Source organism: Podarcis pityusensis (genome assembly GCF_964106645.2).
Source record: "Podarcis pityusensis genome assembly, chromosome: 15".
Classification (NCBI taxonomy): Eukaryota; Metazoa; Chordata; class Lepidosauria; order Squamata; family Lacertidae; genus Podarcis; species Podarcis pityusensis.
This window is the reverse complement of record NC_138040.1, coordinates 29,094,348-29,116,855: the sequence shown is the minus strand read 5'-3', so window position 1 is coordinate 29,116,855 and position 22,508 is coordinate 29,094,348. Positions and strand designations below refer to the sequence as shown.

General features: G+C 47.8%; 2 protein-coding genes across 3 annotated transcripts; both read left to right on the top strand.

Annotated features, from left to right (window-relative positions):
* Positions 1–74: 74 nt before the first annotated feature.
* Positions 75–9,737, top strand: ZPR1 (ZPR1 zinc finger). The gene is made up of 14 exons (XM_080983600.1): positions 75–313; positions 1,008–1,169; positions 2,490–2,580; positions 3,433–3,503; positions 4,264–4,350; positions 4,490–4,612; positions 4,789–4,842; positions 5,104–5,170; positions 5,476–5,546; positions 5,628–5,717; positions 5,804–5,914; positions 6,291–6,377; positions 8,287–8,352; positions 9,451–9,737. Exons 1-14 carry the CDS (start codon positions 176–178, stop codon positions 9,583–9,585), a joined length of 1,353 nt encoding a protein of 450 aa, XP_080839726.1. The 5' UTR covers positions 75–175; the 3' UTR covers positions 9,586–9,737.
* Positions 9,738–12,633: 2,896 nt separating this feature from the next.
* Positions 12,634–22,507, top strand: BUD13 (BUD13 homolog). 2 transcript variants are annotated; one of them, XM_080983523.1, is made up of 11 exons: positions 12,634–12,800; positions 14,378–14,474; positions 14,749–14,833; positions 16,038–16,095; positions 17,090–17,553; positions 17,681–18,033; positions 18,469–18,577; positions 19,697–19,835; positions 20,180–20,364; positions 20,983–21,064; positions 21,436–22,507. In XM_080983523.1, the coding sequence occupies exons 1-11, from the start codon at positions 12,652–12,654 to the stop codon at positions 21,527–21,529; spliced, it is 1,815 nt and encodes a 604-aa protein (XP_080839649.1). In that variant the 5' UTR covers positions 12,634–12,651; the 3' UTR covers positions 21,530–22,507. The 2 variants fall into 2 exon arrangements, with proteins under 2 accessions (XP_080839649.1, XP_080839650.1); XM_080983524.1 differs by lacking the exon at positions 12,634–12,800 and adding an exon at positions 12,875–13,761.
* The last annotated feature ends 1 nt before the right edge of the window (position 22,508 follows it).

The window sequence follows — 22,508 nt, the reverse complement described above, 5'->3', positions numbered from 1 at the left end:
GAGGCCCCCGTGGGAGTACCGCGCACTGATTCGGTCACAAGACGCCTGTGACGTCACCCGAAGCCGGTTGCCCTCTTTTCTGGCGGTGTGGGTGAGAATGCGCATGCCTTGAGTGGAAGTTCCGGGTTGCCGGAAGCGTGCGTGGGTCGCTGCTGCTGCTGCTGCTAAGGGAAGCATGTCGGCCATCGGGACCCTCGACCCTGTCCGGGGCGGCGGGGAAGCGACCCCGGCCCTGTTCCGCCCGCTTAGCGCCGAGGACGAGGAGCAGCTGCCTAACGAGATCGAGTCCCTCTGCATGGCCTGTCACTCCAACGTGAGCCTCCCCAAGATGCTAGTCCTCACTCTGCTGGTCCCTTCTCTCTCTCCACCCCGGCTGTGGGGCCTCACCGTCCTCCGGGAGCGGCGGGACACTTTCTTCCCTCCGGGCAGCTTCTCAAGAGGGAGACGAGAGGGTTCTCGCGGGGAGTTGCTAAGACGCAGGTTTTCCTTCTAATGGCAGAGGAAACCCCTTTCTTGTGCTGGGCGACCCCTCTCAGGCCTTGCTGTCTTGCTTTTTCTCTCTCCCCCCCCCCCCGCCCCCGATCGGCTGCCCTCTGAGCAAGGACTTCTCCCCCCCCAAAAAAAACCCCCACCCATGGTGCCATATAGTTTCTAAAAATCATTATTAAATTTAGGGTGGGGAGGGGGGGGATAGGTGACTGTTCTTTGTTCGGTTTGGAGTAAGCCCATTGGAAATAGCGCCCCTAAGTTAGTCCTGCCCATTGACTTCAGCGGGTCTACTCCAAGTCGGGCTATCGTATACAACCCTCATTCAGCGTTGGGGTTATAGGAGCAGGTAGTGTTTGTCTGGGATAAGGCATGTCTGTTACAGAGCTTTGGTGCAGAGGGGAAAGTTGTGGTGTCTTTGTATAAAGGGGAAAGGTGCTAAGTGTGGCTGTGCAGCAGCCCAGATGTTTGGGATGCTGAGCCCTTGCAGTTTGCCTTTATTCTTCTTTTTCTTTATCTAGGGGGTGACTCGGTTGTTGCTGACTAGGATTCCCTTCTTCAAAGAGATCATTGTCAGTTCCTTCGCCTGCAATAGATGTGGCTCGACTAACTCAGAGATCCAGTCGGCTGGCCGGATCCAGGATCAAGGTGTATGCTATATGCTGACTGTGCGGAGCAAGCAGGTGAGTGGGTTTGTCTGCTTCCCATTCCCCTGTGGTAGCTTAAGGACCTTGATTTTGCTTTAGAAGCAAATTTGGCAGCTTTGAAGATTGGTTTTGGCACAATCGCTGCCCGTTTGGATCCACTGTGTCACAGAACTGATTCACTGTAAAGCTGATCTGGCTTGAGAAACCACAATTGGCAGAGAAGTAAACTTTCAATCAATTAAGCTTACTTTCTTACAATACAAAGGCAGCACAGTGTGTGGCTGTAGGTGGGCTGGGCTGCTGATGTCACGTTGCAGAAATCAGACTAAAGAAATCCAGATTTGAGGTCCCTCGGTGTGATCTTACGTTATATAAAGATTTAATAGCCACCTTTCCAAGACTCAAGGCAATGTAGAAGCCATAACCCACATTACATATAGAAAACTACTCAATCAGTGCCAGAAACTTACTCTGCCATTCCAAAAGGGATGCCTTTTACACCCCTCCTCCAGTGCAGAGTTCAAAAACGCCTGTGACCCCCAGGTTGCATAAAAACATAACTTAGGCATCTAGCAGGGTTTGGGAACTGGATCCAGCCAGCAGCCAGATCCTTACACACTCCCCACCCCCACTCCCCATGAGCCAATTTTGACAGGTGCATGGGGCCACCCACCTGTCAGTCACCAGACGTCATTCTGTCAGGTGACCTGTTTTCCTTTGCCCTCACAGTTTTCAGTCAAACCATGTGGGCAAAGTAAATGAGTGTGTGCACTCTGGATCGGAACTTGGGTCCAGTTTGTCCTTTAGAATTAACTGGTAACTGGATGGGGAAAAACCTCTGAATGTGTGACATCCATGGTGGTGTTTCATACAAACATGTAGGGCCAGTGGTCGGTCTCTAAATGTTCTTCCAAAGTGGAATTATGAAACTGGAAGGGAAAATAGCTGCCTTGCTCTTTGGAAGAGATACTTTGGTAACATCTGTTTGCAAATAGCTGAAAGAGGCATTTGGGTTTTCGTGCCATTTTCTGTGGGGTAACTAACTGCCACCTGTCTCCATTGCACATTTAAAGGTTGGCTTTGGTCACCCTTTTATCTCTGGTTACCAGGGATAAATGGTAACATGGGCACAAGCTTCTAGGAAGAGGCAGAAGGAATGGGGTGGGCTGGAGCTGATTCCAAAGGCCTCTTTCCCCTTTCCTGCTCTGGTTTGGGTTAGTTGGGGCGGTGTTATCACTCAGCATGTGTTTCCCTTTAGTTCATGTGTGCTTTGGGCATGTCCTTGTCCTCCCCCAACCAGGTGGGCTGCCGGGTTTCTAGACTGGTATAACTTCTCCTGTAAATCATTCTCCCCAGGATATGAATAGGGAAGTGGTGAAGACTGACTGTGCCACAGCTAGAGTACCTGAGCTAGACTTTGAAATCCCTGCTTTTTCTCAGAAGGGAGGTGGGTATATGGTCGTTTCACTATGTCTTGGGGCAGCTGGTCTTTGGGATGCAAGGAGCTACTAGCACATTCCTGACGACCTGTTCCGGAGGAGGAGCTGCTGTTTGAGGGTGTGAAAAGGAACATTTTCCACTGTGGGGCTTTTAAAGGGTGTGTGGAAGAGGCATTTGTTGTACTGGCTTGAACAAGAGGGCTAGAAAGCCCCTTGGTCAAGCCCCCTGCCCAGTCAGCCTATAGAATACAGATCTCCACTAAATAGCTTCCTGCTCTCATGTTTCTCTCATGTAGAGGCTTACTGCCTCCGACAGCGGAGAAAGAACATAGCTACTGCGGCAGGTAGCCACGGAGAGTCTTCTCTTCCGTTAATTTGTCTACCCCTCTTCTAAAGCCATCCAAGTTGGTGGCTGACACTGCTGACTGCTTTCCAAAGTAGTGGTGCTCCTTGGTTAAATCATTGGGGATGCCAGCTCACCCTGTGTTCTGTGCACCTGCAGTGGTTGTCAGTGTGCTACTTCCATCTGCTCTATTTTCTAAGGGCAGCTGGCGGGGGGAGGGCAGTGGAATTGATGGGGGTACGAGGCAGAGACGGAATTGTGTTGCCAGGCTGCCTTTTGAAAAGCAAAAGTTGGGGCCTCTCTTCCCTGTTCTACCCAGTCTTGGGCTCACTGCAGAGGATCTGCTGCTGGCAGGATGGACTGATATCAGTCCATGAGAGCCAGCAAAGGAGCCAACCTCGTTATTTCTAGTAATAACAGTCACTTTTCCTTGCCTGTGTTGAAGAGTATAACTGGTGGGGTCTGGACTGCTGGGTAGTGATGTGTCTGCCCTTTATCTCTCCCTCCCTCTCACCAGCTCTTACCACCATTGAAGGGTTAATTGAGAGAGCCATAGAAGGATTGAAGCAGGACCAGCCATTCCGCAGGGTAAGCTGCTTGCAAAGGCTCCTCAGGGGAGAGCACTTTCTTGTCTGTGTGGGCTGACCTGTCATTTCATGGGGATTTTCGGTCAGCTGGCAGGGTGAAAGATGCATGTGTTGGGGACATCAGCTGCTGAATGATTTCTTGCTTATTGAACAAGATACCTGGCATTGGCAGTTGCTATGGCAGTGCTTATCGCACGGCCAGTATATTAAATGAATTTTGGGCTTATTTAGTTTTAGAAGTCACCCTTTGGGAAGCAGAACTTGAGAACTGCCTAGAAGCACTGAACGCCCTTTTGGTTTGGACAGCTCTATCGCAGTCCTGTGAGCTAGTAAAGCTGGTCCTAAATATTTCTAGCAGTATTGTTAAAGGCCCCAGAAGTGCAGAATATGGGTGGCTAACACCTTACCTGCCCCCCTTTTGGTAAACAAAGACTCACTTGTTAAATATGTCTGGCAATAACATGCAGCAAGTGATGCTGGACAAATAACAGAGAGCAGAGGATATAAGGCAGCTTTCTCTGTGCTTGTTTGTTTGATATTCTTTGCTGTAATGCAGGGAAGGGGAACGTTTGGTTCTCTGGTTGTTGTTGGACTTCAACTCTCATCCTCCCTGATCATTGGCCCTGCTGACTGCAAGGGGTGATGGGAGTTGTGGCCTGTGGTGTTGGATTTTAAGTCTGGTGTTGGACTCCCAAGTTGTTCTTCCAAGCTGGTCTGGATAATAGAGGCTAAAAGCAACTGCTTTTGCTTTCTGGACGCAGGAAACCCACCCAGACGTTGCAGAGAAGATCGAGGAATTCATCTGTAAGCTGAAGCGCTTGAAAGATGTGGATTCAGCCTTCACTTTTGTAAGTACCACCAGGACAGGGCTGTCTTTAGTTGTGGTGGGGAACTCTGGCCTATCCTGGCATGCACCCAACTGTTCCCTGCAGAAGCAAACAGAGGCTATTAATGGCTCTTCCCTTCTGCTTCCTTTCTCTCTGCCAGATCCTAGATGACCCCTCTGGCAACAGCTTTGTGGAAAACCCTCATGCCCCACAGAGAGACGAAGCCCTGGTGGTGACCCACTACAGGAGAACTGCTCAGCAGGCTGCTCTGCTTGGAATTGAGGTAGCATGAGTTAGAGGGTTCTGGCCTTAGTGATTCATGAAGGCCCCGTAACTTAGTATTTAGGCAATGGCGTTCTAGTTCATGTGCCACTGTTGTTGATCACTTGACCTTTGAGCCGTGCTGCAGGTCCTAAGAGTGTGCAACAGACACATTCCAACATCTCTGTTCTTTCTTAGGCTGAGGAATCCAAGGAGGACTTGACTGATTCTGTAGACGACCTACGGAATGAAGTGAGTAAACTGCCCTTGAGGTTTAGGCAGAGTCTTCTGGAGTACTCTGTGGCCTGCTTAGGCCTGGCTTGTGCCCTCTGGAGGGTTCCTGTTCCCAGCAGTGGTCACCCTACAGAAAGGGACTTAGAATCATATGATTGTAGAGTTGGAAAGGACCACAAGGGTGATCTTGTCCAACCCCTTGCAATGCAAGAATCTGAGATCAAGAGTCTCATGCTCTGCTGACTGAGCTATCCACTGTGCCCCTCTCCTGTATTCCAGGTGCTGCAGTTTGGCACCAACTGCCCTGAATGTAATGCTCCGGCCAGTACAAACATGAAGCTGGTGCGTATCCTTTTGAGTCCGTGAATGAGGAACATGTCACATTCCAGTCCGGTCATGTGGGGCCAATAAAGTGTGTGCGTGCAGATGCATCGGTCTTGGCCAAAGAGTGCGGTTCAACCAAACATACCTTATTCCTTTTTTTAGTGGTGGAGGAACTGTGTCAAGGGTGGTTTGGAGTGCTGTTCTAGGGCTGGGATTCTGACAATGAGGAGATCTGACAAAGCAAAGAAGTGGGTCTTGTATCTGTATCAGTAAAACAGGTATGTGAGTTTAGCTGTTTGTTGGTTTCCTTGACTTCTCCTTCTCCAGAGATCCCTCATTTCAAAGAAGTCATTATCATGGCTACGAACTGTGATGCTTGTGGGCACAGAACAAATGAGGTGAGAGGCTTTTGGTCTGGCTGGATTGATGTTTCATTGGATGAGCTCTGTCCGGTTTACTGTTTTCCTACTTGTCCATAGGTTAAATCTGGAGGAGCCATAGAGCCTTTGGGGACCAAGATAACCCTTCATGTGACTGACCCATCAGACATGACGAGGGACATCCTCAAGGTGTGGTGCTGTTTTCTCTGCCATTGTCCATTTCTTGCAAATTTCTGCCCCCAGAAACTAAGTGAAATGTTCTCCTTCTTCCGCAGTCCGAAACCTGCAGAGTGGAGATTCCAGAGCTTGAATTTGAGCTAGGAATGGGAGCCCTGGGTGGGAAATTCACAACTCTGGAAGGATTGCTAAAGGATATCCAGACTCTGGTGAGTTTTGTAATAAAATAAATGTATATCCCACCTTTGAAGGTAAAGCCCTCACAAAGTGACTTGCACTTAATGAAAACACATATTGGAAGGAAGCTGTTAAATTAAGGGGGGGGGGACACCTTAAACCAATAGGAACTCAAAACAAATTTGAGTTGGCTTGTTGGCTGCACTTCAGCTGGAGAAAGGTCCTTCCTCTAGACAGGTGTGGATCTTGCCAGCATGTGCCAACAGGTGTTGGTCTCTGGAGGGACAGGAGACAGGAATAATGTTTCTGAATGGGAAGACTGAATCTGCTGGATGTGAGCAGAGTCACTGGCTGGCTTAGGGGGCCCTGCTTTTGAACAGGGACTAAATTCTGAGTTGTCTCTTACAGGTGGAGAAGAACCCATTCACTCTGGGGGACAGCTCAACATCAGACAGAGCAGAAAAACTCTGTGCATTTGGCAGGAAGCTGCAACAGGTTTGGTGCCTCTTTATGCCTTTAACTCAGCATACTATGGTTTTCTGTTTTTTTGTACATTTTTTTTTTACTGTAGTTTGTAAATTTTAATTTTGCTGGATTTTATGGTGTTATTGGTATATGCCTACTGATTTTTAGTAAAAGGGATGCAGGTGGTGCTGTAGGCTAAACCACTGAACCTCTTGTTTTTTTTTTTTTTAATGATATTTATTAAAATTTCAAAGAATACAAGAATTACATAAAAACAAAAAGTAAAAATACAAGAAAATACAAAATACAGAGAAAAGAATAAAAAACCCTTAAAAAGAAAAAAGAAAAAGAAAAATAGATCAATCTTTCCATAACTTACATTCATATCCTTGTTTCCCTAACCTCCTCATACCTCCCTTTTTTGATAGTTAGAGATATTTATTAAAGTTTTTAAGATATAACAAAGAAAAGAAAAATAAAAAGAAAAATACAAAATAAAAACAGTTAAAAACACATTAATTTTCCATAGCATATCTTCCTTACACTTATTTCCCCGGACCTCCTCATACCTCCCTTTTTTGTATTCCAGTTCAGTTTGTTAGTTCAGCAAATCCTTACCATTAAGCTTTTACCCATTTGTGAACCTTTTTTCGTATCTCTTAAAGCATTACAGCTGGAAACCACTTAGTTTCTATCCAACATCCTTCTAAGATTCATTAATTTTACAATATTTCTGTAAATAGTCTTTAAATTTCTTCCAATCTTTAAACCACTGAACCTCTTGAGCTTGCCAGTCAGAAGATCGGTGGTTCAAATCCCTGCGACAGGGTGAGCTCCTGTTGCTCTGTCCCAGCTCCTGCCAACCTATCAGCTCAAAAGCATGCCAGTGCAAATAGATACATAGGTACCACTCTGGTTTCCATCAGTGTCCCGTGTGCCAGAAGCGGTTTAGTCATTCTGGCTACATGACCCGGAAAGCTGTCTGTGGACAAACACCGGCTCCCTCAGCCTAAAAGCGAGATGAGCGCCACAACCCCATAGTTGCCTTTGACTGAACTTAACCATCCAGGGGTCCTTTACCTTTTTTACCTACTGGTTTTTAGTTATGTTTCATATTTGTGAGCTGTTTACTGTGTGAGTTATATTCTTTAGTTTCATTGGATGTCCAGAAGTTCTGTCGTTAGGAGAGAAGGAATTTTTCCCCTCTGTACACTTTCTTCATGCCATGAGAAATTTTATACATTTCTATAATGTCTGCTCTTATTCACCTTAAATTCTGTAACCTTTCCCCATAGGGGAGTTTCTCCACCTCTTTTTGATGGTTTTGGTTGCCCTTTCTTAAAAACTCTTTTCCAACTCTACAATACAGTCGTATCATGCTTCTCAAACTCCTTGGCACTCGTACGTTTTGGCTCCCGAACGCCGGAAACCTGGAAGCAAGTGTTCCGGTTTGCAAACGTTTTTCGGAAGCTGAACGTCCGAAGCTCCTGCAGCCAATCGGAAGCCGTGCCTTGGTTTTTGAATGGTTTCTGGAGTCAAACAGACTTCCAGAACCGATTATGTTTGAGAACCAAGGAGCGACTGTTATCTTTTTTTGAGGTGGAGAACTGTGCACAGTATTCCAAATGTAGTCACACCATAAATTTGTATAATGGCAGTTTTATTTTCAGTTCCTTTCCTAATGATTCCTAGCATGGAATTTGCCCCTTTCACAGCTACTGCATACTGGGTTGACACCTTCATTGAGCTACCCACTATAATCTCCGAAGTCTCTCTCTGAGACTGCTAATATCGAGTGGTATATAAGCTAAATAAATGATGAGAAGGGCATTTGGGCTCTTTGGCTTGATGCTCCTCCTGTACTTGGGCTAATTTTCTGGCTGGGACGAGAGGCTGTGAAGCCTTCTCTGATGGGCATGCCTTTTCTGTTTCTCTCCAGGTAGTAGATGGGCAGTTGAGGATACATTTTGTCCTGGATGACCCTGCAGGGAACAGTTACCTCCAGGTACAGTGAACTTGGGAAAGAAGAAACAAGGGGTTGTTTAGCAGATAGTTCTGTAGCAAGTGCTGGCCATGTTGGTTCCTGAGAACAGGAAAGTTCTGAGAATGGCCCATTTAAAAAAGACAGGCTGTGGTGTATGCATGTGCCTGGCTGCTGAGTTTCAAAGTGCTTGGGGAGAAAGAGCACAAAATGATGGTGATGACAAGAGGCCTAAGATATTGACACTGCTGAGGACAGGCTAAGATGGCACCAACCCAGGTGTTACGTGACCCAGCTCAGCACCCGGGACAGCAAGGGAAGAAAGGGCAGAGTCATTTGACAGAGCTGGAGACCTCCGGACAGTGTAGGATGGTAACGCTGGAGGAGTGGAGGTTACAACAGGGATGTTTATAGGGCCACAGGGGAGTCTGTACCTTCCTTACCCATGTCAGGAACGGGACACAGGACGAGGAATGGAGCAAGTGCCTAGGTTTGGGGTTTGAGGGGCCTGGGTAGTGCATTGGGGGCTTGAGGCCGGAGAATCCTTGGCTAACACACTCAATGTTGAAAACGGCTTGAGCCAAGTTGCAATCTTTTTGGCTTAGCATCTTGGATTTTGAGGATAAGTGGGGAGTTTTGAGATTGGGGAAAACATCGGATATCCAGGTGCCTCCAAACATATTGCTGAAGAATCCAAGCATGCTTGTGCTCAGGCCCAGCTTTGCATGCCTTGAAAAGTATTCAAGAGAGAGAGAGAGAGAGAGAGAGAGAGAGAGAGAGAGAGAGGTGTGTGTGTATACAAGTCAGGGATGGGGCACCTGGTGTTCTCCAGAAGAATGCTGCACTCAATTCTCAACATCCCAGACCACCTGCTGCACTGGCTGATAGCTCTCATCCATATTCATGTTCCATGTAACTGATCTCAATATACACCTGCTCTAGATTTGGCCCTTGCACAAGCCACGTGATCCCTTTCCTAAAATGAGCTAAACAGGGAGCAGGCCATGGTGCCCTTCTACCCCCCAAACTCCCCAAAGCTGGTGATTCATTCCTTGTGGGCTGTGCAGGAAGGGTTTCTGTGTTGTATCCCCGCATAACACAACCGCCTCTTGCTGCCCGCAGAACGTTTACGCTCCTGAGGAAGACCCGGAGATGCGAGTGGAGCACTATGAGCGGCAGTTTGAGCAGAACGAAGAGCTGGGCCTCAACGACATGAAAACAGAGGGCTACGAAGCAGACGGCACTTCCCAGCGGTAGCAGCGCCACACAGAGGCCAGGACAGTGTTGTGCAGAAAAAGACGAACAGTTCCGCCTGTCTGGCGAAGGAAGGGTCGGCTTGTGACTCTCTGGATTGAATTTGACCCACGGAAAGCTTGCTAGCAGGGCTTCTCATAAAAACGAAAGCATTGCTTCTGGTTTGAGGCTCATTCTGTTATGGCCTGGGATTCTGTTGGTGCAAACGGCACAGGCCATCCTCTGCTTGATTTACTCCCCCAACTGGCCCATCAAAGTTAGATGCCCAGATATGTCATTGCCCAGGATCTTCAGCACTTGGTTCTGTATTGAGTGCTGCCTCCTGCATGAATAGTGTCTGGCATTTTCAGTAAGGGAGGCAACATTGTCGGTCTTCTCTTCTCCCCTGTTCCCTTGCGGATGTTTGGTTTTTTTGCATTTGTTTTTCTCCAGAGCAATAAAAGTGAGGTGTGTGAAAAGACAACTCCTGCTCGCCCTCTGCTAGGGCCACTCTGCTCTTAGGAGAAAAATCAGGGATATTTAAGTCCTGAAGAACAATAGGGATATAATCAACCTTAGCTCCCTCTTAAACTAAAAGCTGGTACCCGACCTTGAAAGAATTGTATTTTCCACACAAGCAGCACTGATTGTCTCTGCTTTGCAAGGGTAGGGGCTTTTAAGTGTAGCCTGCTTTCCTCTTCATGTGTTAGCTAAGGCTGGGCAATTTTTTCTAAACACTTGTCAAGGCTGACAAGTTGCACACTTGTAATAGGGTTTGTATAGGGTTTGTATATCTCCACCTAGGTGTCTTGGCGTAAATTGGCCTTTGCCAGGCTGAAGCTCTCCAGCTGTTTTGGATGATCATCCTGGTGGGCGGGAAGGGCAGCTGATGGGAGTGACTGCTCAAAACATCTTGAGGGAACCAGGTGGACAAAGGCTCCTGTAAATTACGGGGCTTCTGAAGGTCTGTGTCTGTGATTATATTTTCTACCTGACCAAAGGTGTACATGGAATTGTTCTTGGCTCTCTGGCCTGTGCTGCAGTGGATAAGGTAAAGGTAAAGGGACCCCTGACCATTAGGTCCAGTCGTGGCCGACTCTGGGGTTGCTGCGCTCATCTTGCTTTATTGGCTGAGGGAGCCGGCGTACAGCTTCTGGGTCATGTGGCCAGCATGACTAAGCCGCTTCTGGCGAACCAGAGCAGTGCACGGAAACACCGTTTACCTTCCTGCCGGAGCAGTACCTATTTATCTACTTGCACTTTTGACGTGCTTTCGAACTGCTAGGTGGGCAGGAGCAGGGACCGAGCAACGGGAGCTCACCCCGTTGCGGGGATTCGAACCGCCGACCTTCTGATCAGCAAGTCCTAGGCTCTGTGGTTTAACCCACAGTGCCACCCATGTCCCAGTGGATAGAGAATACCAAACAGGAATGTATTGCTGGATCAGACCATACATATCCTGCTGTCCTGTTTCCCACACTAATGGTGCTCTGCCCAACCCAGTGCCTCTGGGAAATCCACAGTTGGGAGCAGGTGAGGGCAGCAGCAGGCGATCGCTCATATTGCTCTGTTCCTGAAATGTGGAAGCCTCTCAGCCTGGCAATAGTATTGAGAGGCTTGAGAGGCAAGGGTCAGGGGGCTACAAGGGTGCCAACTTGAATAAAATATTGGGAGGCCAAGTAAGCTCTGCCGCGCATTACAAGACGTGTCACACGCACATCATTTGAGTGGCAATGCCCATCAGCTTTGGGGCCCCCTGGCCCCCTCAAATATAGGAGTTGGCTCCTACGCCTCCCTCTGAGGGATCCTAAGATAGGTGGTAGGCCTGCCTCTTCTCTCTCCACTCCTCTCTCTTTACTGCGTTACTACTGTAGTCTCTTGGGACTATCCCAAAGCAGTGGATTAAAATAGAAGGGAGATTCCAACTAAACATTAAGAAGAACTTTCAGGCACTAAGAGCTGTTTGATAGCGCAACAGGCTCCCTCGGAAAGTGGCACACTTTTTTTATTGGAGGTTTCTAAGGAGAAGCTGGGTGGCATCTGTCAGAGATGCTTCAGCTGTGATTCCTGCTTGCAGGGTTCAGACTGAATGACCCCTGGGGTCTTCCAGCTTTACAGTTCTGTCATTCTGCCACCCCCATCGTTCTGCCCGGACACTGAGATCCAGCGCCGAGGGCCTTCTGGCGGTTCCCTCATTGCGAGAAGTTAGGTTACAGGGAACCAGACAGAGGACCTTCTCAGTAATGGCGCCTGCCCTCCCTTCAGATGTGAAGGAAATAAGCAGCTATATTCTCTTTAAAAGACATCTGAAGGCAGCCCTGTTTAGGGAAGTTTTTAATATTTAATGCTGTATTGTTTTTAACGATTGGAAGCCGCCCAGAGTGGATGGGGAAATTCAGCCAGATGGGTGGGGCATAAATATTATTATTATTATTATTATTATTATTATTATTATTTATTATGCTCTCCACCCCACTCGCTTGGCTGTGAAAGTCACCTTGGGCCAGTGCCTGTATCCTCCGCCTAGCCCACCTCACAAGGTTGTGGTGGGGAGGAAGAGAACCAGGCGATTCACCTTTAAAAATAAAATAAACTTATTTATTTGGTTTTTCAAATACAGTTTTACAATCACATATCCAACACAAAACAGAAAGACAAGATTGCATAGAATCTCCTGGACTTCCCTCCTCCCTTTCATGAGTCCGATTGTTAGTCATTTCCTCCTGTGTCTTTTATAATAATCCAATTTTTTTACATCTTCATTATATCCAAAATTCGCTATTAAACTACAAGTGTTATCAGGCCATTCACCTTGAGCACCCTGAAGGAAAAGGTGCGGATAGGCTTGCAATAATAAACAAGGGTCGCTGCTCTGCCCCCCCCCGCCCCGCTTGCCCGGCCGCCCGATGGGCGCGGGATTATTGCCTCCCATCCCTCGCGCAGAGATGCTGCCGCTAGAGGGCGCCCTAGGCTCCCGCCCTCTTCACGGCCCCGAGCAGCTCCAACCATAGAGAAAGGGGGGGGAGCCTCGTTCTCTATGGTTCTGACTCCGTAGCCGACCTGGCTTCCGCTTCCTCCCGCCTGAGGAAGATGGCGGCGGCCTCGGCTTCAGCCTCGGGCCTGTCCAAGGCCGAATACCTGCGGCGGCGCTACCTGGAGGCCGACGGGCCGGAGGCGGACTCGGAGGCCAAGAAGCGGCGCAAGAAGAAGAAGGCGGCGAAGGAGCTGCCGCCGGGAAGGTGGGAGACGGAGGGAGGGAGGGAACAGGGATGGAGGGCCGGGGGTGGTTGTTGGCTCTGTCTCCGCCGCGGCCGCCTCCTCCTCCTCCTTCCTGCCGATGGCGAGGAGACCCTCGTCCCTTTCCCCGCTCTGCTTTCCCCCTCCTTTTGAGGGGTATGAACGCATAGAAATATCTGCGCTTCTCTGCACGGCCTCTCAGCCTCGCCTACCTCGCAGGGCTGTTGTGGGTGGGGGTGTTAAGTGAGAATGGAAGGGAGAACCATGTGTGCCACCCTTGAGCTTCTTGGGGGGCCAAAAGAAAGGGATATAAATGAATAAATGACGGTTGAATGCCAAAGTTCACCGCAGGGCAGCCTTGGTTGGTCAGACTGCCTGCCCTGCTTCTCAACCCAGAACGCCCATTTGTGTTTTTAATAGCCTTGCAAATATGCCCAAATATACTGGTCTGTAGCATTCTTTACTTGCTTGTTGAAACGCGGCAGAGGAGGGATGGAGCATTGCACAGCTGGGTGGGGTGGAGGAGACCCTTCCTTGTCTAGCAGCCTGCTTGCATTTCATGCTGGGTTTATGTTGTACCTGTGAAATTCCTCCTTCTATACGACAAAGGTGAACAAGTCCAATTACCTCTTTCCTACCGGACCACCCGACAGAGCGTTCCAGGCAGCCCACTTGCTCACATCATCTGTGTGGCATTTCATGACCTTGTCTATGCAATTTCTGGTTTCCTATTCCTACCAGATTAGTGCTGGAATGTGAGTCTTTTTATGCCTCCACCAGTCTTCCATTTCCCCTCTTTCTCTCCTGCTGTGTAACCAAGCCTCAGTATCATTCAGTAGCATTGGCTGTCATTCATTCTATTCCCTTCCTGTCTTTTCTAGGAGTTTACTGTAGCTTTCAGATTGTAAGGTCCTAGAAGGCAGCAGTTTGTGGTCTTTGTATGAGAATCCTGCAAAATGGCAAGTACGTTGATGGTGCTGCCCATAGAAGCTTTTAGCATGCCACTCAGCTCTTAAAGCAGTGGACCCCACATAATAAGAAAAATGAGGGCGCAGCTCACTTGTGCATTCTGAGTTTCTAACAGACTAGTCAGAATGTTGGGCTTGGATGTGGGAAACCTAATAACTAGGTAAAGGGACCCCTGACCGTTAGGTCCAGTCGTGGACGACTCTGGGGTTGCAGCGCTCATCTCGCTTTACTGGCTGAGGGAGCCAGCGAACAGATTCCGGGTCATGTGGCCAGCATGACTAAGCTGCTTCTGGCAAACCAGAGCAGCTCATGGAAACGCCGTTTACCTTCCCGCTGGAGCGGTACCTATTTATCTGCTTGCACTTTGATGTGCTTTCGAACTGCTAGGTTGGCAGGAGCAGGGACCGGGCAACGGTATATTCCAACAGCCTAGCAGTTATCTAGAAGATTTATTCATGAGTATGATGGCTTAATAAATGGAAGTGTTTGTAATGCTACACTGTGATACTAATGCGATTTCTTATTCTAGAGAGCTGCTCTTTTTTTCAGAGAATACATTTAAACAATATGCTGATCTTTGATCATGTTATGTTATCTGTTTGACATCCAGAATTCGCATAGTGGATGATGATGACACAAGCTGGAAAAATATCCCTATTGAGCAGGAAAAAGAGGATGAGGAGGGGGATGATGGAGACTTGCCTGTGGTGAGTATTTGGAGGCAGTTGGAAACAGAGTGCTTAGCTGTACCATCACTTATTTAAAACTGTTTAACTCTCTGAGTAGTACATCATCTTTTCTTCTCAGTCGTGTGTAGTGAAGGTCAATATAATTTCCATTTTACTCATTGGAATTGGAGGGTTCAGACAAGCACAGATGCATTCAGTACACTGTAACAAGGGTTGCTCAGCTGGGGAGATTTTGGCTTTGCAGTGCGACATGCCTCTTGGGATTGCCCAGATCTCCTGTCTTTCCTTCCAGGTGGCTGAGTTTATTGATGAGCGGCCAGATGAAGTTAAATGGATGGAAGAATTCCGAACCAGTAACAAGTGGAAGCTGTTGGGAGGTTAGTGTTCTGTAGTTCTTCTAATGGGATGATTATTTTGTGCTCTGTGAGATACTTGCATCAGGTTAGCGCTGCATGTAGGCACACAGCCAAGATGGGCACAAATACTTTTTTTGAGGTGGGAGTGAGGGGGTTCTTTTGTGTAGTTTTGTCTCTCTTTCTGTAGGTGTGGCAGAAGAGTGAGGTTAGGTGAACAGAGAAGTAGCTTAGTAAACGTTATGGAAGCGTAACCAAGAGATAGCGGTTACTGCGCAAAAAAAGAATGAAGATGAAAAATAAATACACTTTACTTATTAGTGTTTAGGCAATGTAGAGGTTCGTTGGGGTCTTAACAAAATAAGACATTACGAGTCATAAGAATGCAAACCGTGTCAGTAATGGCATCTCATGTAGAATTCAGCTAGTGTGAACATTTTTGCTATGACGTATCACGTGTAATCCGTTTATCATGACTATGCTACAGAAGTGGGTCAACAGTGACCCTTCAATGACATCCCAACTCACATCATCCCCCAGCCAGCATAGTTAATGCTCAGGGATGGTGGGAGTTGTAGTCCAGCAGTATTTGCAGGGTGAAACAGTTTGTGGGAAGTGGAGTTTGAAAAAGAAGTTTGTGGGTTGCCAAAATAGCCTGTTGGGGGTTTACTTTTGCTCAGGGAGGGGGTGAGCATAGGAATGCAGGGAGTTGCCTTATGCCAAGTCATACTTTGATTCATCCAGCTCAGTGTTATAGATACTGACTAGCAGGAGTCTCCCACCTTGAGATCTTTTGCATGGAAAAATATGTGCTCTCCTCCTGGACAGTGATGTGAATTTTCCAGAAAAAAAAATTGAATTGGGGTAATTTGCATTGGAAAACTTTCTGATGCTCTAGAAGGTGATCTAATCTAGTGTGTATATTTTACTTATACTATATTTAGTAAACAACACTTAGAAAGGTTGACTTTGTCTGACTTGCCTAACACTGTATTTTCAATTGATGTTTATTGTTACTAATTACCATATGAGATGGAATGCATTCTGCAGAAAGATAAAGCACTGGAACATGTTCCGCTCCACATCACCGCTCCTGGGTTAGTTTTCTAGACATTGCTGTCCTTTGCATGACCATTGCAAAAGCCACAAAACTTGCATATTATCATAATGTTATGGAGACAATTCAGAGGTCTACATAAACATGGCTTAAATTGCGTTCTTTTTTCAGATCAGAAGAAAGAGCCACAAGAATCTGATCGTTCTGTGACTGCAAATTCAACAAAGAGGTAAGGAGGGTATTTAGTTGAGCATTTAACAGCTCATGTTTTCCTGACTAGGACACATCTGTGGTATAGGAGAAACAGATGGAAAGCTCTTTAACTTGAGTAGGCTGAAAGCAAAGAGTAAGGTTACCATAACTTCCATCATAGAACTTCAGTACACTTATGTCAACGTAGTGTGTGCACACTTGGGGGATGATTTCCAAACCATCCTCCATATCTTTGCAGAAGCTTACAAAAAGCTTGACCTATTGCTCAACATCCCAAAAACCAAAGTGCTCCACCAACAAGCACAAAACAGCCTCTCTGCCACAAATCCAACTCAAAGTTAAGACAGTGTTGTTTACTCACTGTTACGACAGTGTTCATGAAAGACAATCGTACTTGTCTACGAGGGATCACCAAAGGAGGAGGAGGAGGAGGAAGAAAAGCTCCTTCAGGATGATTTTAACAGCTGTTGTGACAGTGGCTTTAACCTTCTGGATTGGAGCAGCTATTTAACATAGTTTGTGAGTGGAAGGAATGACTAGCACTTTATGTTTGTAGCACACCAGCTCTATGAAATCTTTGAAGCTAAAGCACAAAGCTTGTTGCAGGCTCATTGAAAACAGACTGTGTAGGCTCTGCACAGTTGAAAAGGGCACAGTAAGCCTCCCAACATCTTTATGAACATAGTTAGAAGTGGGCTGGCCGTAGTGCGGTATAAGAGGGGTGTCAAGATAAATAATTAATTGTCACACGATTCCAAAGAAAGAGCACACATGGTGGACAGTTGGCATTCTGGCTGTGGTGGTATTGGCAAAGAAACTGGCAGTGGCAGAGTTTTAAGTGCCAACACCAGGAGGCTGAGTCAGCCCACTGGGTGTTCTCTGGTCAGGATTGCTACTCCTCGCTTGCTGCCAGCCTGCTGTGTCAAAACCATATAAGGCAGCAAAATTTTACTGAAAGTGACTTGCCTGTTTGAAGCTTTGACTAATGTGCATTTTGGTTTTCCTTCCAGTTCAGACGCCACAAAACAAAAAAGAGCAAGGCATTCGCCAGACCAGTCACCGCCGAGGAGACGTCATGACTCTTTGGACCAATCACCGCCCAGGAGGGTCCTCCGTGACTCGCCGGACCAGTCACCGCCCAGGAGGACCCGTTGTGACTCACCAGATCAATCCCCACCCAGGAGGGGCCGTCATGACTCACCAGATCTGTCCCCACCCAGGAGGGGCCGCCGTGACTCTCCAGATCCATCACCTAAAAGGCATCATTCTGACACAGGCAAAAATAATACCAGAAGCTCGCATGGAGGCCGACAGGAACGCTATGCTGACAAGCCCTCAGCCCATCAGAGGTGGCAAGCTACCTCTGACCTGTCACCACCCCAGAAGAAGACGCGTGATTCTGATGCCGTTCCGTTGGTGTCTCAGAAACGGCAGTTGCCCACAGGGGGTCTAGGAAAACAAAGCAACGCCAGAGGTGAGTAGATTTGTGGAAGCCTTTCTCCAGAGAGGAGTATGTTTTAGGAGAGTGAGTTATTGGAAGTCCTGGTAAACATCCAGTCACATTTGATAATTTGCTTTGATGCTTGTATGCCACTTTACAGACTCTGAAGCCAATAAACGGTCCCATTCATCAGCACCTTCACCGAGGAAGCGCCAGAGACATGATTCTGAATCCGACTCCAGTTCTCCCCCACCCAGAAGGAGTGCCAAAACCTCCTCAGATTCGGACCTTTCCCCACCACGGGCCTCTCGCAGTACACACTCACAGCGCCCGAGCTCTCCTTCCGACCTCTCTCCTCCTAGAAGAACACGGGGCAAGTCTTCAGACTCTGATTTGTCCCCTCCCCGAAGAGGTCAAGAAGGCAGGAGGAAGGCCCACAGATCCAAGAGCCCCCCTGACCTCTCACCACCTCGACGGGCCAAGGACACCAAAGGGAAGGATGGTATCCAAAAGGTGAGGACTTTGTTATTCAGCAGTAAATGTGCTGATTCTGTTTTGTAAGCATGACAACCATGATAAGAAATGCTTAAGAATTGGTGCCAGTCTTTGCTTTTTCTTCTTCTCTCCCTGCCCCTTTTCTCTTTGTGTCTTGTGTTGTTTTTTTAATAGATGGTAAATCTGTAGGCAGGGATGTCTTGTTTTAATTGATTGTATCTAAACTACTCTGGGAGCCTTTTGGGCTGAAGAGCAGAGTACAAATGCTCTAAATAAATAAATAAGGAGCTGTGGAACCCTGTAATGATTTCCTGTATGCTTTCCCCATGTGCTGTGGGGAATGAATTCCCTCGGAGGCAGCTACACTGGAATTGTATGGGGTTTAGTACTTTTGTGGAACTGGCACAAGGGTAGCATTTTTGACACAGCTGTTGTGCTGCTTTTGGCTTGCAGGGCCCTCAGATGCTTTCGGGGGGCAAAGCTGGCTTAGTGTCAGCTGAGCTGCTGAGGAAGGAGCAGCATGAGCTCAGGAAACAGCAAAGCAGCAGCAAACATTTGGAAGGTGAGCTGTGGGGTGGGAGGCAGAGGTGGAGAATGTGACTTTCTCAGGGTCACACAGTGACTTCATGGCACAAGTAGGACATGAATCCAGCCCTCACCCCCGGGGTTGTATGGGCACCTCTGTTTAATGTCATCCCCGCCAAGACTGGGTTATTATAGCAGGAATGAAAGCGGCTTTCAGAAGGAAGTGTTCGGCTGTGAGCCTCCATAGTGGAGCAGGGCCCACCAGAGTTTTGGGCAGGTCCTCCTGCAAATGCAGTGGTGATGAGCTGGGACTTCTAGTTGCAGGAATGGGTATTTGCAGCTTCTGCATTCTCTAAAGCAAACCACTGTCCTTTCATACGGATGTGGGGGGCTATGATTGAAAAATGTGCAAGCCTACAGATATTTGACGCGGGTGGCGCTGTGGGTTAAACCACAGAGCCTAGGACTTGCCGATCAGAAGGTCGGTGGTTCGAATCCCCTCGACGGGGTGAGCTCCTGTTGCTCGGTCCTGCTCCTGCCAACCTAGCAGTTTCAAAGCACGTCAAAAGTGCAAGTAGATAAATAGGTACCGCTCCGGCTGGAAGGTAAACGGCATTTCTGTGCGCTGCTCTGGTTCGCCAGAAGCGGCTTAGTCATACTGGCCACATGACCCGGAAGCTGTACGCCGGCTCCCTCAACCAATAAAGCGAGATGAGCGCCGCAACCCCAGAGTTGGTCATGACTGGACCTAATGGTCAGGGGTCCCTTTACCTTTTACAGATATTTGGAGTCTAATTGTTCACACCCAATGAAGTTAGCACCCAGCAGATTGAAAGGAAATGTAGATAGACCTTTCACCTGTGAAACTCAAGAGCTGCTAGCAGTAGTGGTGTTGAGTCATACGATTTGTCTCGTCCTTGGCTCATTGTAAGTCTAAAAGCAAAGTTCTGCAGTCCAGAGACCCGCATTTCCTGCAAGCAGAAAAATACCAGTTCAATTTATCATTTACAGCTTTGCTTTACTACAGAAATAATCAAATGTTTACTGGGTGTGCTGAGTTCACCAAACGGATAGATTCGATGCTGCGACATTTTTCAGCCCCCTGTTGTGGCTAGCTTGAATGCCTGACTCCTTCTCCCCTGCTTCCCTCCCCCAGCTGAATCGCGACATGCTGAAACCGTTTTCCGGGACAAGTCAGGCCGCAAGAGGGACCTGAAGCAGGAGTTGCTGGAACAGCGCAAGAAAGCAGAGGAGAAATCCGAGCGAGATGAGCAGTATGCCAAATGGGGAAAGGGGTAAGCTGGTTGGTTCCTGCGTTCAGGGCAGAAGCCCCACTTCCCTATCAGACCACTGAAAAATGGGGATGTGAAAATTCACTTAACAGTGAGAAAGGAAGGTGTCCTAACACCAGCTCAGAAGATTGATCCTGACACCTCCTGCCTGTAGCATTGAGCCACAATCATCCCCCTAAGAGAAGAGCCCCTGTGTCAAGCCTTCCTTGGTGTGTTGCTGACTTGGGCAACAGCAGGTGACCCTTCTCTCTTTCCAAACCTCCTGTAGTGTCTTGTGCAAAAAAGGCAAGAAAAAAAGTTGAGTCCAGCCGCTTATGCCCTGCTTTGTTTTGTGCCTCTCCCTGCAGCCTCACACAAAGCCGGCAGCAGCAGCAGAATGTGGAAGATGCAGCGAAAGAAATGCAGAAGCCACTGGCCAGGTACATTGACGACCAGGACTTGGACAAGATGCTGCGGGAGCAGGAGCGTGAAGGGGACCCCATGGCTGATTTTCTTAAGAAGAAGAAGGCCAAGGAGAAGAAAGATACCAAAGGTCAGCACTTGCGGTCTCCAGGTGTTACTGGTTTGTGGCAGTGGGGAGGGTGGCTGTGGTTGACAGGAAGAGGCACTGTACTAATTCTCGTGCTTCCCAAAGGTCAACTCTGATCTGTTACAGCTAAGAGGTGGAATGTTCAGCTTGGAAATAACTTTGACCCTAAGAGATGCACCTAAATTTTCAACAATGCCTTTTGAAAAGGATGGGGTGTCAGGAGTCAGAGGAGTGACTAAAGCTTTGTGGTGAAGAGAACTGGGGAAGAAACTGCCCCGTCGTCCTTCTCTGTTACACCCAGTCCTCACATTCTACTTCTAAGCTCCCCTCAACAAAAATGGCTTTTTGGGGTGGGGTGGGGGAGATGTTGTTCAGGGCTGCTTCCTCTAGGAAGGCATTTTGTGATGGATGGCATATCAGGAATTCTGCTTTCTTGCCTTGCCTCTGTCTTCCTGTGAACCCTGTGCCTTGCACACTGTCTTCCCCGTAAATCACACGGTCTTTGAGGACCACTGTTGACTTCCTCTATGTGTTTTGGGTCAGTGCTAGCATAACTCCCTGGCTTCACTGGAAAAAAATAATTGTTGAAGCTGTTTGCTTATTTTCCTTCCCCTCCTTCAGAAAAGCCAAGATACAATGGACCAGCACCCCCACTTAATAGGTTCAACATCTGGCCTGGGTATCGCTGGGATGGAGTGGACAGGTAAGTCTGTCTTTCTGCTAGTAATGGTAATAGACGTTCTCCAGTTACAAAGAACTGTGTGATGTACCCATGTGGCATTTCCTACATGCAATATTGACTTATTGCTGAAACAACTTCTGGTTTTGCGTCCATCCTCTGTTCCTGATCATGACACTGAAGCAGCATCCCTAGTGGGGTTTCTTTGTGAAGTTTGCGGGTGGGAGGGATATCTCCATTCAGCTGCTGTTGGCAACTTTCTCATGACCAAGATTTGGGGCTGGGAAATTTGAAGGACTTGGTTTCACCGTGAAGGCCACCCAGCTCCTCCAAGAAATCTGCCTGCCCCAGTTTTTTGTTGGGTCACCTTATTGACATTGTTTCTGTTCCTGTAGGTCCAACGGCTTTGAGCAGAAGCGCTTTGCCAGGATCTCAAGTAAGAAGGCAGTTCAGGAGCTGGCATACAAGTGGAGTGTTGAGGACATGTGATTTTCCATCCTGAGATGCGATGGAACCTCCTCACAGTGCTGGAGATGGAAGGATCTCCTCTGCAACAGGGTTAAAGGGGTCCACCTATCAAGACTGTTCCAGGTGGTTTTGGAAGGGCTTGGAGGCAGCTTGCCGTTTCCAGGCAGAAGGCGAGACTGATGGAATTCCTGCAGTATATATAGACTGGGCAAGGAGGAGTGAGAGAGAGCCACCTGTGGTGCTGAAGCCCCAAGTCCTTTTTGGATGGAAACCTCTGGAAATCCACTGCTGGAAGAAACTGGTCTCTTCCATATTAACCTCATGGAGCAGTTGAGGTTGCTGCAGCTGTATTTGAAATCTCAGGTGCTTTTTCTGGGTAAGGAGCAGCAAGAGACAAGGTTTAGGAGGACTCCCTTCATTGAATAACGTTCCTTCTGCTCCTTGGAAGGGTTTGACTGTGTTTTCTTGTAGCAGCTGGCCATGGTTGAAACCACTGGCTGGTTTGTGACTCTGAACATCCTGGTGTACTTAAGCACAACATCTTCCTGCGTTTTCTGTCTTGCACTGTTGGGTGCACACACTTCTGGACTGTGCAGTTTTTGCCTGGGCAGGGAGAATGCTTTCCCATAGCCTTTTCCTAAAAGGACCAGCTGGAAATCCGCACTGTTGTATTTGAGAATAAACTCACCTCCAACAGCAGCTCAAGGAGCTAGTTGGGAAGTCAACGTGTAGATTTTGAAACCCTTTTACATTTCCCCTGAAGCGTCTGCTGGTGTCACCAAAGGAGTCTCTTCTGTTCCTGCAAAACATAGGGAAGCTAAATGCAAAGACTTTGTCATAAGAAATGGGATTCTCTGCGGCTAAATTTTTTACAACCCTTTGTATTTTTGATGTACAGTTTGTAAATAACAACTTCCTTTTCCAGTTTGGTTGTATGCATTTTGTAAAGTTCTGTTACCACCATGTTTGTACCAGGGAACAAGAAAGATTTGGGCTTGAG